General features: G+C 35.7%; 1 protein-coding gene across 1 annotated transcript; it reads right to left on the minus strand.

Moving 5' to 3' along the window:
- Window positions 1-52: 52 nt before the first annotated feature.
- On the minus strand, window positions 53-13,182 carry LOC149079880 (adipocyte plasma membrane-associated protein-like). Its single transcript, XM_089240387.1, has 9 exons — window positions 12,937-13,182; window positions 11,146-11,260; window positions 8,959-9,074; window positions 8,757-8,846; window positions 7,641-7,757; window positions 5,814-5,988; window positions 5,153-5,287; window positions 3,915-4,188; window positions 53-2,795 (listed from the first exon to the last, which is right to left on the minus strand). The coding sequence occupies exons 2-9, from the start codon at window positions 11,232-11,234 to the stop codon at window positions 2,595-2,597; spliced, it is 1,197 nt and encodes a 398-aa protein (XP_089096513.1). The 5' UTR covers window positions 11,235-11,260; window positions 12,937-13,182; the 3' UTR covers window positions 53-2,594.
- Between the last annotated feature and the right edge of the window lie 193 nt (window positions 13,183-13,375).

Raw genomic sequence — 13,375 nt, forward strand, 5'->3', positions numbered from 1 at the left:
AATCTGTCATGAACTAATTAAATGCAAAATATAAAACCAAATCAACATTGCATCGAGATGAAAAAAAAAAGCTTTATTTATGAAAAATAACAAATTGAATATAATAGTGAATAGTTGCGGAATGTATTTTTTATTCAGCGTGTATAATATATTTTCAATACTGTATTTATAATTATAAAATGCAGCTTTAAAAAAAGGAGCAAAATAATTTTCATTAAAAAAAACTAATGTAAATATTTTATGTGACAGGTGTAATTCACATATAATTGTACTGCGCTCTGGTATCCAAATTGTTTACCTATGCTCTACAATGTTGGAAAAATAATAAGAGAATACCACAGTTTGTGTACTAAGTAATCAAAACATCAATTTCCGAAAGAAAAAATATTTAGCTATAATATACAAATATTTGCTTCATTTATTGCTAAATGTTTTCCTTGTTAAATTGAAATGCGTATCAAGCACCATGTTAATTACATAGAGTGAAATACATACATCTGATACATGTAGGGATGAGGAAATTCTATTTACATATCTGTGAATACTGGAGTGAGCTCCATTTTTCACTGGAAACCTTTTTTTTGGTACAAATTACTGAAAGACATTTTTTTGGCTGAGAACAATAATTGTGTGTGTACTGAGCCATTACCGATACTAAGTTTTTTAGCAATCTGTTTAATGCCAGTTTTTTTAGCAATTACACTTTCAGCACAACTCAATTGGTAGTAAATTGCCCATGGCGATAGACTGGAGTTGTGCTCATTTGAAAGTATAAGTTATGTATCCTAGCATCCAAGTGACATGGTGGTAAGATGCTCATCTACTACTTGAAGGTTGCTGCCATCAGGTCCCAGATCAGAGTCTGGGGGTAAATATAGATAACAAGATAATTTTACTAACGAGTTTGAGGCAACCACTGATAGATGGCACCTTCATTTATAACCCAACTAATTAACAGCAATAAACTGTAATATAGTGATATAGCCGGAGTTGGTGTGTTTTGGAAAAGTTGATGACAGCCTGCTCATATGTAGAACAAGACGAGACAGAGTAATTTTACATTTTAGTGCACAATATAATACCAAAACACATGATCACGTCAACACACCTCCTTCCCCACCAAGGACCCCTCACAAGTATGCCAACACCAATCAGCGGAGCACTAGATCTTAAAGAAGTAACTGTGTACAGGTGGGAAATTCTATTATGTAGAATTTCACTGCTGTGATTAATGACAATGATACAATTCTTGCTGTTGAACAGTTTGGTGAATGAGAAATCAGGGCGGCAACTTAATGTTTGGTCAGCTGGGGCAAGCACACATTTTGGCATGCGCCCTCTTGTAGGAGAGGTTAAAGGGTGAGATTTGCGCCCGCTCCTCCCTAGTTGCGGCCCTGTGAGAAATGAACATCAATAATTTGCCAGCAAATGCAATTATTTGGAGGGAGGATGAATTTAGATGAAATTAAATATTCAGTACCAACAGTGTTCAATAGATGGCACAACAAACAAATTGAGTCAGCCCATGAATCTCTTGTACAGATGACATGTACATTATGGAAAGCATGATTATTTGATTATTATAGAATTGTCAGTAAAGGCGAGTATACATTAGCGCCAATGTTTATCCATTTGTGGGTACACAAATTTCCTTTGTGTTCATTAAAAAAACTATTCCCAGTGGGTTCGGTTCAAACAGCTCAAGAATCGTTCACAACATCTTACAAATTACAGAACAACCAATTGCGAATGCTTACATAATTCTCGTGCTAATGTATACAAGCCTTAAAAGCGTTTGATAAGTGTTGATGAAATTTATGTGCATAATTTCAGTATAATAGGTAAATTGGTGCCAGAGATGCTTAGAATGGTAACATGGGTACTGATCCTAACAAGGTAACATACAATAGTTCAATTTCAAAGTAATACTTTGCAGAAAAAACCAGACATTTTTGTTATTGTGGAATAAGACTAATGATGTGAATTCAGAACTGTTTCAATCATATCAAAAATTTTTGCAATTAAATCTCTTATGATAATCAAGAGCATTCACAATGGCATTAACATAAACAGAAACATAAACCGTATCACAATCACCATTGATACTAATTCAATGAAAATAATATGTTCAACGCAGCAACCTTTATATATAATATATGAATTGGTTGTTTGACTGTTGTAATAATCATAATCAATGACATTATTTACATCACGCTTGGATGACTAAAACATACAAATCAATAGGTACTGGAATGCACAATATCAATAGCTACATATTGCACTAAAGACCGTTTTGAAATTTGTGACACAAATTTTGCATTAATTAAAAAAAATGAACTAATTTATGCCCTAACATCATATTTTCAACTCTTTACATAAAAATTTTCATTTGCGAATTTATCACTATATACATTTGAATACATACCGTAGCTGTCATCTGTAAATTTTTGTGGATAATATTGAAGTTTTGCAGTAAACGATACAATAGCATTTCCCCTAAAGTTAAGTAGGTTTCCAAAAATTAAAAATAGCTTTGGCATAATCATAAACGGGGAAGGGGGGGGGGGTATAGTCTGCAAAATAGAATTGATAGACTACGATGACTTGACCCGCAACAAATATCTGTTTCTCCATGACCCTAGGTAAAGGTAACCATTGTGTTCTTGGACTTCCGAAAGGCAGCAAATTTTTCCAGTGGGCGACTGAAGAGTCTGTATGATCTTCCCCTCATCGTTGAACTCTGCGATCATAGTGTGCTGGGTCATGATGTCTGCTGCAACACGACCACTCAGGAGCTGAAGACAAAAACTTGGATCAATTATAATATATTTATAAATTCCATAACTTTTTGAAAAAAGAAATGGTTGAATTATAGACAAAAAAAAACTGGAGATTTGTTTCCTATAAGGACCATACTACCTAAGAGGATTTACAGAAAATTCACTGCCAAGGGATACACCAAAAAAAGAATTCATCAAAGGGGAAAAATCACAGGCAACAGTTCAAGATGGATCAAGTGACTGAGCTGGTCAAATGAGTTAGTGAGTGAGACCATGGTCCCCACAAGGGTGGGCTGGCATGGTTCTAGACCTAGGACGAATCTCATAATTTTTTTCATGCTATAAATTACGTATAGAGGGGTCCCATCCTGGGGTCCTTCTCCAAGATGTGGGGGCTGTGGGCACGAGAGTCAGAAAACAATGTATAAGTAAATGAACGATTAAGTGAGTGTGTTAGCAAGAAAGTGAGTACGCAAGTGTAGGATTGAGTGAGTATTGAATGAGCAAGAAAGTGAGTAAGTGTAGGATTGAGTGAGTATTGAATGAGCAAGAAAGTGAGTAAGTGTAGGATTGAGTGAGTATTGAATGAGCAAGAAAGTGAGTAAGTGTGAGAGCGAATAAACAGCGAGCACATGGGCGAGTATTGAATGAGCTATAAAGTGTGGGAACGAATAAGTGAGTAGGCAAGTGAATGACTTGCACACTTTGTTGGCCATCTGCTCACTTACCCACTCTCTCACCAACTCAGTTACTTGACCTATCTATGACAAACTGTTGTCAGTGAATTTTTCAGAGTATCTATTGTGTGCATGTGTGCTTTTTTGACAGCATACAACCATCTCAATGTACCACCTTATTGAAATGAATTATTTTCTTCCTACCTTCAAAGGATGGATTTATGTGAAAAGTGATTAGAGCCAATAGTCAGTTGTGTCTTGGCAAGTACAACCTCTAGCTTCAATGTGTTGAGTGTATACCTTACAATATTGTTGCTCAAAATGGCTAAAATCTGCTGCTTATTATGGCAAATAATAATTGAGACAGCATAAGAGTACTGTGTGGTAGTGAAGACAAAAAACTCTTGATCTACGGCACATGAAGCCATAGATCATGATTATGAAGCAAAATCATTACCTCGAAAGCAAAATCTTTGGCTTTTGGAGAAGGAATCAATCGTAAAACCACACTAGCAGGAAAGGCAAGAAAATGATGGAAGATCAGAACAGCTTTCCGTAGCAGTGGATAATGACTAAGCTTGTCGTATGTCGTAGGAGTTGTGGATGCTCGCACATTAGCGACTGCGACCCAGTAATTACCCCGTTTGTTGCGGCTGATGTTATCCAGCTCGCCGGGAAGCAATAACGGAAGCTTCCTCAACTGACCTGCCTCTGGTCCTCTGATATAATACCTGTAATAAGAAATATATTAGAAGAGAATGACATTAGCACATGAGAAAATTGTATTTTTAATGCTACTCAAATATTCAATACAAGCAGCAACACTATTTCTCATCTATTTATGAGATTTTGTAATTAAAATTCTAAAAAGGCTACTTGAATAGTTAGAGTATCTCAACCCTTTAGGGACATGATCTCATGATGTGAGGCTTGATGCTTTCAACAGAAAGACAACAGGCTAATAAAACATAGAATGTATTTAGTTTTTACACATACACTTCAGGTCAACCTAATTGTTCCTATCAGATTGAGATGAATGCCTCAAGCATCAAAGGTATGGGATTGATTGGTAAACATAAAGATAGTGGGAAAACAACCTTACGGTTTCTGTTTTTTGTAACACTTTGAGACAGCACAAATTATGTACCATAAACTATCTGACACAGAGATTGATTTATAGCCAGTCTCACCCTGATGACATTCTCTCAAAAGAGCACTTGAATGACCTTTTATACTTGAGCCAACGTCATTTCCATCACTATTTGATGATGACCTTAGTTAGCTGTCCAATCACTTGCTGGTGATTAGCCATGTGGAAGGGAAAACACTGGAAATTTTTCTCTTACATATAATGCAGAGGTATGTGTCTGACTATTTGCACATTTAATGATTAATGGCAGGATACAAATATAAATATTTTTTATTATTACACAACTTAGAACGATATAATTGTAGGAAGCTTGATCATAATGAATAAATGAATACATACATAAATGAATGTATGTTTATTTTTTTACCATTACTTATGTGAAATAATGTTTTAGAAAATGATATATACGAAAGTTTTCAAAAGGGTGGGTCCAAAAGGGGTTTCAACGGAATCAGTGGATGTATTACAGAATAAAGCAAGTGACTACGACATGTTGCAGAGAGTACTCAACTGCATAGTGTCAATTAAAGAAAACCTATGCTTACCTATGTATCACATGCTCATTTCCTTCAGCTAAAAGAAGTGATTTCCCATCATGTGCCAGTTCCAGTCCATTGGGAAATGAGAATCCTTTCTTCAGTACCGTCACTGTGTCTTTCTTAATGTCATATTTCAAAAGCCTAAACATAGCATAAAAAATAAAATATCATTAAGCATCAGATTAACCTTGGTTTTGCCATCTAATTAACAAAATAATATTCATTGGTCACATTTCTGAAAATAAAACCTGCCAATACACCAGAGTTTCTCACCATTTTTTGACTTAAAGAACCTGTTTGAATAAATTCCTATATGGGGGGGTGGCTGGGGGTAGAGCTCAGTTAACATTTCATATTACTGGTTGAAAATTTTGATAACAGTACATTGCACTACACACAAGTACCATTCAGATGTTTTTCCCTACCACTCAGCTGCAAAAAAAAAAAAAAAACCCGGGAGAATGTGGGTTTTCAAATAATTGTATTTTAACAGATGCTAGTAAATCTATTAAATTTATATTTCATACGATTTTCAAATATGGTGCTAAAAATATTAGTTGATTAATCAACAACAACAAAAAGTATTATGAATAAAGACGAAGATTACCAGAGAAAGAAATGAGATCTAGATAGCAAAACAAAAGCAATGGTGTAAAAAGCTGCTTACCGACCAGTGGTCTCATGCTCAAAGATGCTAATCAAGACCATGCTGATGTTCCATTTTGCAGATGACTGCGTCATGTATATGACTTGCTCTTCGTCATCGATTGCCAAGCAATTGAGGAAAGTTAAAGGCTGCCCATCAACCCTCCTTGAAGATTTCAGCAACTGCTCCTTGTTTCCTGAAAATGCATCAAAAATGCATTGGCACAATAGAAACATTAAGTAGAAACATTATAAGTTTTTACATTAATAAAGAGTAGTTTATTTATTATTTTTTTAAAAAGCTGAATTTTTGAAGCTAGTAAAAAAAAAAGGTAATTTTCTATCATAACCATCCACTTGGCACATTTTCTTTTCTCGACGACCACTTTTTAGATCAATTGGAACCTTTTTTTGTCTTGGTGAATTTGCACTGTCAGTTTGATTCAACTTCTTTCCTGGCAAGTTTCCTAAGAGTCAGTTTGACTCTCTTATGCAACCACATTTTCATTTACTCTTCAGTTAAAACCATACGGTTCCCCCCCCCCCCCCCCAACAACATAACTTATCTCAGTTGCAATGTTGAAGATATTTCCTGATTCAACTGAACTTTATTGATGTGAAGATGAAGTGTCAGCCAAAAGTGTATTATCTTTGATAGTTTTCATTTCAGTGGTACTGGTTTATATTCTGAGATATTCCAATAAATTCTGTTAAATATTTTTATATCATAATGTTCTTGTTAAATATCGTGCCAACAAGCTTAGTATCATGCCGAAGGCATATGGGAAGAATCAGCTGTAATTTTCGGCTACAACTGCAGATGAGAAAAATGATTTCTATGGGATCACATAGCTCTTGTCGTATCTGCACAGGTGCGTTATGGTTATTTACTTTCTTTCCGTGCTATTCACTCAATTTTTCCCCTCCTGTCCATCTGCCTCTTTCTCCTTCCCTCCCTCCCTGTGTGAACATGGATATTAAGCAGGACTGTTATTTCAACTTTTTCTGGGAGGGGGGCAAAGAACTCACTCAATGTGTGTATATACATATACCATTTCTAGTGTATTTTCAAGCCGGGACGGGGGACAGACATGAATACTGACATTTGATAATTACCGTTCATGGGATGTGATATGATATTTAGCAAATCAATTAAATATAACAATTCATTAATTTATAACAAGAACACCTTCTCCAAGTTTATGTCAGATGTCTCAATAAGTATGAACTATAATAAATCAAATTTTCTCAAAAAATTCGGTTTTAAATATTTCTTCAAGATTATTTAATGAACACACTCGTCTGCATGGAGTATAGTCACAAACTGAGTAGTGCAGCATTAGAATTGAAAAATAAAAGTAACTGCTTCCACGGATCAGTGAATTTGAGAACCTACTGGTCTGCAGACATCATGACTGGTCAGAGAGAGATAAACGAAATCTGTTCTAAATAATACAAATTAATTTTCCGAAATATTAACATTTAGAAAAGTGATATATCACCAAAGGAGTGCAAAAAGCCGTAAAAAAATCCACTGGGAATTGGTGATTCTCCCATAGGAGATTCTTCAATGTATCACTGCGGGAAGGGACATGCAGATTTTTTTTACTACCGGTACCACAGACCACCACAATTTTTTTCTCGGTGGTCCGATTGCTTAATCACTGGTCTCGGACTAGTGGACCACCCATGATTTCGAACGCTGTAGCGTGTAGAAGTTGCTTTCAGTGGACAACGTCAAACGCAATATCGGCTGTTGCTGCTCGCGTAGCTTGCCTCATGTTTTTGTTTCTAGCGGACGGCTGGCCTCAAACGCAATGCACCATAAATTCTATAACCATAGACTTACCTGTTTTAACATCCACAGAAAACAAACCGAGGTAAGCATCAGCTACATAGAGCTTTCCGGATTTTGAAAATCTCATGCCCAAAGGACGACCACATATATTTTCTTGATATTGACCCTCTGCAAATATATATATAAGGATATTTGATACCAACTTCTCATGAAATAATATTGATAAGAACACTTGAAATACTACTTATCAAATGTTAATGAGCAATCATAACTATTAAAAAATATATATAAGCCTATGTTCTGCATTTTTTCTGAACAAGATCCAATAAACATATCAACATATTGAAACAGTGCACAGCACAGCTGTAATGTATGGACCATTTGGGCATGGAGAAGTGGTGGTGGTGGGGGAATCTCTGGTCCATAGGAGTCACATGATAATGAGATCTGGTGCTACGATTTCTGAAACTTAACATTTGAATACATGCTTCCAGTCAGGCTGGTGAACATTGCTTTGCTGTGGGAGACCCTGATGCTGTTGAGATGACCCTGGTGTACAGATAAACTCTTAAGTTTAGGAAATAATTATGAATATGTTCTGTTTTTTCTCACTGCAAATATTTTTTTATTCCGTTACAAGTCATTTGCAGAATTTTAATGCATCACATTCTCCACCTCCGAACTAACAAATTTTTGAACTGATCCTTTTTTACTTGAAAATTCATCTCATCTTAACTAGTCTCTCATACAAACACAACAAACATAAAGGCTACAACAGACAAATTGCCTAACAAAGTGGCTGAAAATAGATCTCCATAAAAATATGGATGTCAAATTTTACCAAAATACAGCAACACAATATAAAGCATATATCACAAAAGAAAAAAACTAATAATGAATACTATATAATACACTGCCCATAAAAAGGATTATGGTTGTCAAACCAGGAAAGAAATTTAAAATAATTTAATGAAAAATATTAGACCAGGGATTCTCCAAACTGTGTGCTGCGGTGTTCCACCAACATTTGGTATTTTGCAAAGAGATTTTTTTTGTTAAACTGCTCTGAGGAGCCGTAAATAAGCACCGATTCAGAGAAAGGGTGCAGAAAGCTTGAGAACCTCCTGTATTAGGCAATATAATAACCAATTTTTTAAAATAGCATACCACACTTATCTCCAATTCTGCATATTTCATCTACACCTCGGTCAGTGATTTTAACGATCCGACCATCCCCCAATCCAGTGTATAGCTCGCCTTGAAAGGAGAAAAAAACTCTCATATTCAATCAAATGAGTTCCAGTAGCAAAAACTTTGATTTCAGTATTGAAAATTTAAATTCACAATTTGCATTTTTCAATACACTCACCATCAAAAATAGCCATTGACTCGGGCCAATAAATCTCATCCTCCAAAAGTCTTTCTGCGGAATCCAGTTTTTCATTGACAGCTACTGGCCCATCAAGAGTTAGCAGCAAATTAGGACTGGAAAGAAACGTAAAACATTTTGATTATATGATTTCCCTCCTTCTTAAACACAGCTACTCTATGACTTATGAACATATCTCACTCATTAACCCTAGCCTCCCCATGATACTTTCATGCTGGTACCTTTGGGTGTAAAGGACTGCTCCAGCAATAAGGCTTTTCTTTCTTTCAAGCCGAGCTCAACTCAGGTCTATCACCATCCATGGGCGATTTACTACTTAGTGAGTTGTGCCGGAAGCGTAACTGTGTGTGTACCTGACAATCCGAGTGCTTATGTAGTGTTGTGTTTGATTTTTCAGTGCCGCCAACTATATTTCAGAAGTGAAGCGAGTGATGCGTTATGACTGAATTATATTTGTACTGTTTGTAGGTCTGTTGCTCTCTGTGGTGAGACTTTTTAAAGGGGAGATCAGCTCGCATTCGCGCCTTGAAGTTGGGAACCACAGAAAACCAACTTCAGCGGACCACCACTGTGGCAATGGTGGGGTTCGAACCCGGGGCCTCGTGACGCGAGTCCGTCACTATGACCACTACAGCGGCCAGTAATAAGGCAAAGGAACAACAGGGAAATAAACGAAATGTTAAGTAACAGCAAATTAAATAATATGTCAACACTTATTCGTTAAGAAGGAAAATGGTTGTTCTGTTTCTTGCCCATAATACATTAAAACTCCTTTGATCCAACCTAATTGGGACCAGGGTTGATCTTTTAAATATGGCTGTTTTTTATAACTGTAATAATAGTACAACTCCCTATAATGGGGTTAATAGTCACAGACCAAATAATTCTATTTAACAAAGACCGAAACTACTGCGCTGAAATAAAAATGACTTTTTAATGCCTTTGCTTCAGCCAATGAACGTTACAAAACACCGAACAGGCGTACAAAAGAAATATGTTGCTTCGATATCGCATTGAAGATGAGAATTGGTCCCTTTCCATTCTCCAAAAAAATTAAAAATAAATAAATCGGTGAAAAATGTCATTCATTTGCTTGCAGAAACATGGGAAAACGTGACGGAAACCTTGCTAAAGAAAACCTCGGAAAAAGTATGACCAAGAATTGATTTTGCTGATAATCGAGAAATAACAAAGGAATCCGCCAAAATCCTCTGGTTTTTAAAATAATTCTCTGGTTACAAGTAAACGAAGAAAACGATGTGGATGAAATGCTATCATTAGACTGTAACAACCATCACACACACAAAATTTTATGGATGTAGAAATCTTCTCTGTAGTTTCAACTGGCAATGACTCATCATCATATGATGGATAAATTAGTGGTTCTCAAAGTGTATGCCATTTCTCCTAGAGACATCGCCAACCTTTGCAAGGGATTTGTGGTTGAGCTATGAACACTGACGAGTACCTATTTAGTGCTTTGAAGTGGTTCTTCTATAGACTATTTTGGGATGTCATAGATAAACGCTGTCATAGCAAGGGAGCAACGGATAGTAAAAGTATGAAAATATCTAGGCTAGATTATGACACTCCACCAAAGACTCATTTAGAACCTGTGGTTACTTTCAAAACTGCCTTTCCACACATGGAGCAGAAGGATGATGTGACCCCCTGCAGACTTCATATTTCTGAGATGATAGCTACGAACTGCATCGTCTGCTAGGTATATGTCGCTTTAAATAAAACGGAAATTTAAAAAATTTTTTTTTTTTGAAGGAAAATATGTGATTCATTATTTTCAGATATGATCATGCATTTGTTGCCCATAACACAGTCAAATTCTGTTATAACAAACTCCAAGAGACCGGAGAAATCACTTTGTAGTAATGCAATTTCGTTATAAAGGAATTACAGATTTTCACATTGTTCCTAAGTAAGCTTACCGTGGGGGATTAGAAAAGTTTTCTTTAAAATGAGATTTTTTTGCTATAATGGTATTCGTTAAAATGGGATTCGACTGTGTGTAAATTTGTTTATTTTCTGTTGTTGATTCTTCAACTTTCTTGCTCACATTGTGTTTTCTTTTTCTTCAAAGAGTCCTCGCATTAAGCGGGGATTTGGATTAGCTGGGTTCTAGTGTAATAATTTCTCATTGATTTTTATTACCTGTATGATACTGGATCCAACTTTTGGAAATATGGCGAATACAGATAGAAAAACATCACACCCAAAAGGACAATGAAATATTTCATCATCTTTTCTGCTTAATCTGAAATGACAACTAAACAAACAAAAAAAAAAACTTTATCAGAAACAAACCACATTTACAAAAAAGGCATTTTTTCAAAACATTTTTTTCACTGACATGAAATTTATCATCGAGTGACACTAGGGTTCCTTCTGGTTTTCCATCCACTGTTTCAATAACAGTAAACAGACAGGAAAAAAAAAAAAAACTTTGTAGCCAAATCAAAGGCTTGACAAATCAAAAAAGAATTTAGGAGCCAGTTAAATTTCGGAACAGATGCAATATAATCCAGATTGCCAAGGCCGACATAAAGAGACACAATGGGCTACAGTATATTCTCTAGATCTCTCTCTGGCTTCTAGAATAATTGATTCCAGGTGGTGCTAGTACCGTTGGCTGATTAAAATGACATATTTCTTTGCGTAATATTTGAAATAGTGCCATTTTGTAGTCTAAATGTGTTATCATCTCTTCACTAGGGTTATTATTTTTGCCAGGTTGTATTGTTCCTATATATTTCTTCTTATTTTTCGATACTTCTGCCGTTTTTTGTCATGCCTTCTGCTTTTAGTGGGATCAAGAAGTATCGGACGTTATTTCTAATGACCTAGATTTGAAATTTTCCTTAAGTAAAAAATACATTACATAAAATGAGGTGGCAACATATTATTGATTATTATTGAGTTTTATTTTGTTATACTGAGAATATTTATTCATACTATTATTTCTAATGTTATTGTTAGTTTCCACTTTTATGTTTTCTATGCTGGCGATTGTTTTTCCAACACCTGTAGCGTCGGTTTGATGACTTTCATTAGGCTGTCAGACACGTTTGGCATAGAAAAAAATGACGTCGAAAATTGCCAATCCCTGGATTGCTGTTCGTAAATTTCTTAGACACCCGAGTGGCGCAGTAAGACGCTCGTCTACCACTATAAAGGTTGCCGTCAGGTTGAGGGTTCTATCCTAGTGGGGAGGGATATAAATTACAAGTTCTTTCCCTACCTTTTATTTCGCACCAAGCAATTGGCACTTTTGCGAACAATAAAAGTTTAATGAACAAAATACGTGATTAAATTATACAGTTGATAAAGGGTTACAAAAACTAGCAAATATCAGTGCATATGTAAGGGTAGCCACTTTGGGAAATAAAAACAAAGTTCTCACATTGGTGCCAACTACGCTAGGGCCACACACTAGTGTGATGGGGAGAGGGGTTGATCACATCCTAGCCAGTGACCAGGATGAAAAAAAATTGGATTTTGACTCTTTTTATGATCCAAGGACCTCCGAGCATAGGCAGAGATAGACATGAAAGTCTGAAGGGGGGCACAATGATGTTGTCAAATCATACAGACGCTTATACATTAGATCAGTAGGCTGCCGGGGAAGTGGGGTGCACTGCCACCCATACCTCCAGAGATCATGTTGCACCAACTAGGAAATATGTTAAGTTAGTCTGTAAATATATGTTTGAAGTTTTAGGCCTCTAAAATTAAGAAGCCTTGGGCAAATGCCCCAATTATCCATCTAGAAATCCAAGCCCTGAATTTGAGGATAAACAAAATTGGGATCATGACAAGCATTTCGTAAATTCATGCACAGTATAGAGGGGATAAAAATTGGTATTAATAAACGAATCAGTTAAATTAAACTATATACATGCATGGCTATATAAAATATATAATTTTTTTAAAATCTCAAATTACCAAATTAAGAGGAAATTTCCCTGTACTGAGTGAGTCCTGTCTGTACCTATATTTCTTGAGGAAATGGACTGAGGAGATTTCGAGATCTTCCTATTGCCGTAACTCAAGGAAAAAACACAGCGTAACCGGTTTCTTCCATTAATGAGATCTCATCAGATCAAAGGTCGTAAACAAAACAATGAAAAAATTGTTTATGCTACTTTTTATACTCAGCTACCGTTTTTTTGAAATCAACCCTTCCCCTTCAAGAAGCAATAAGCCAATCAAAAGATGTGTATTGGACAAAAATACATATTTTTCGGTAAGAAAATGATTTTGATTTGACAATTTTTCAGCTGTTTGCAGGGCTGCGAATCAGAATGCCTTGGAAACAAATTTACTATTATTTCACTAAAAAATTTCTTTTTGTTTTTTTTCGATTTTCTGATTCGAACTCAAT

Source organism: Pholcus phalangioides, unplaced genomic scaffold, assembly GCF_987345545.1.
Source record: "Pholcus phalangioides strain wild (caught in Gottingen) unplaced genomic scaffold, Ppha-v1.0 ptg000012l_1, whole genome shotgun sequence".
Taxonomy (NCBI): domain Eukaryota; kingdom Metazoa; phylum Arthropoda; class Arachnida; order Araneae; family Pholcidae; genus Pholcus; species Pholcus phalangioides.

What these genes read in the sequence shown, in the direction of transcription:
- LOC149079880 (XM_089240387.1), bottom strand. Translation starts at nt 11,234, where the DNA reads ATGATGAAATATTTCATTGTCCTTTTGGGTGTGATGTTTTTCTATCTG. An exon ending in TTGGATCCAGTATCATACAG is followed by an intron (nt 9,075 to 11,145) that starts GTAATAAAAATC and finishes GTTTCTTTCCAG; the next exon opens with TCCTAATTTGCTGCTAACTC. An exon ending in GTCAATGGCTATTTTTGATG is followed by an intron (nt 8,847 to 8,958) that starts GTGAGTGTATTG and finishes TCTCCTTTCAAG; the next exon opens with GCGAGCTATACACTGGATTG.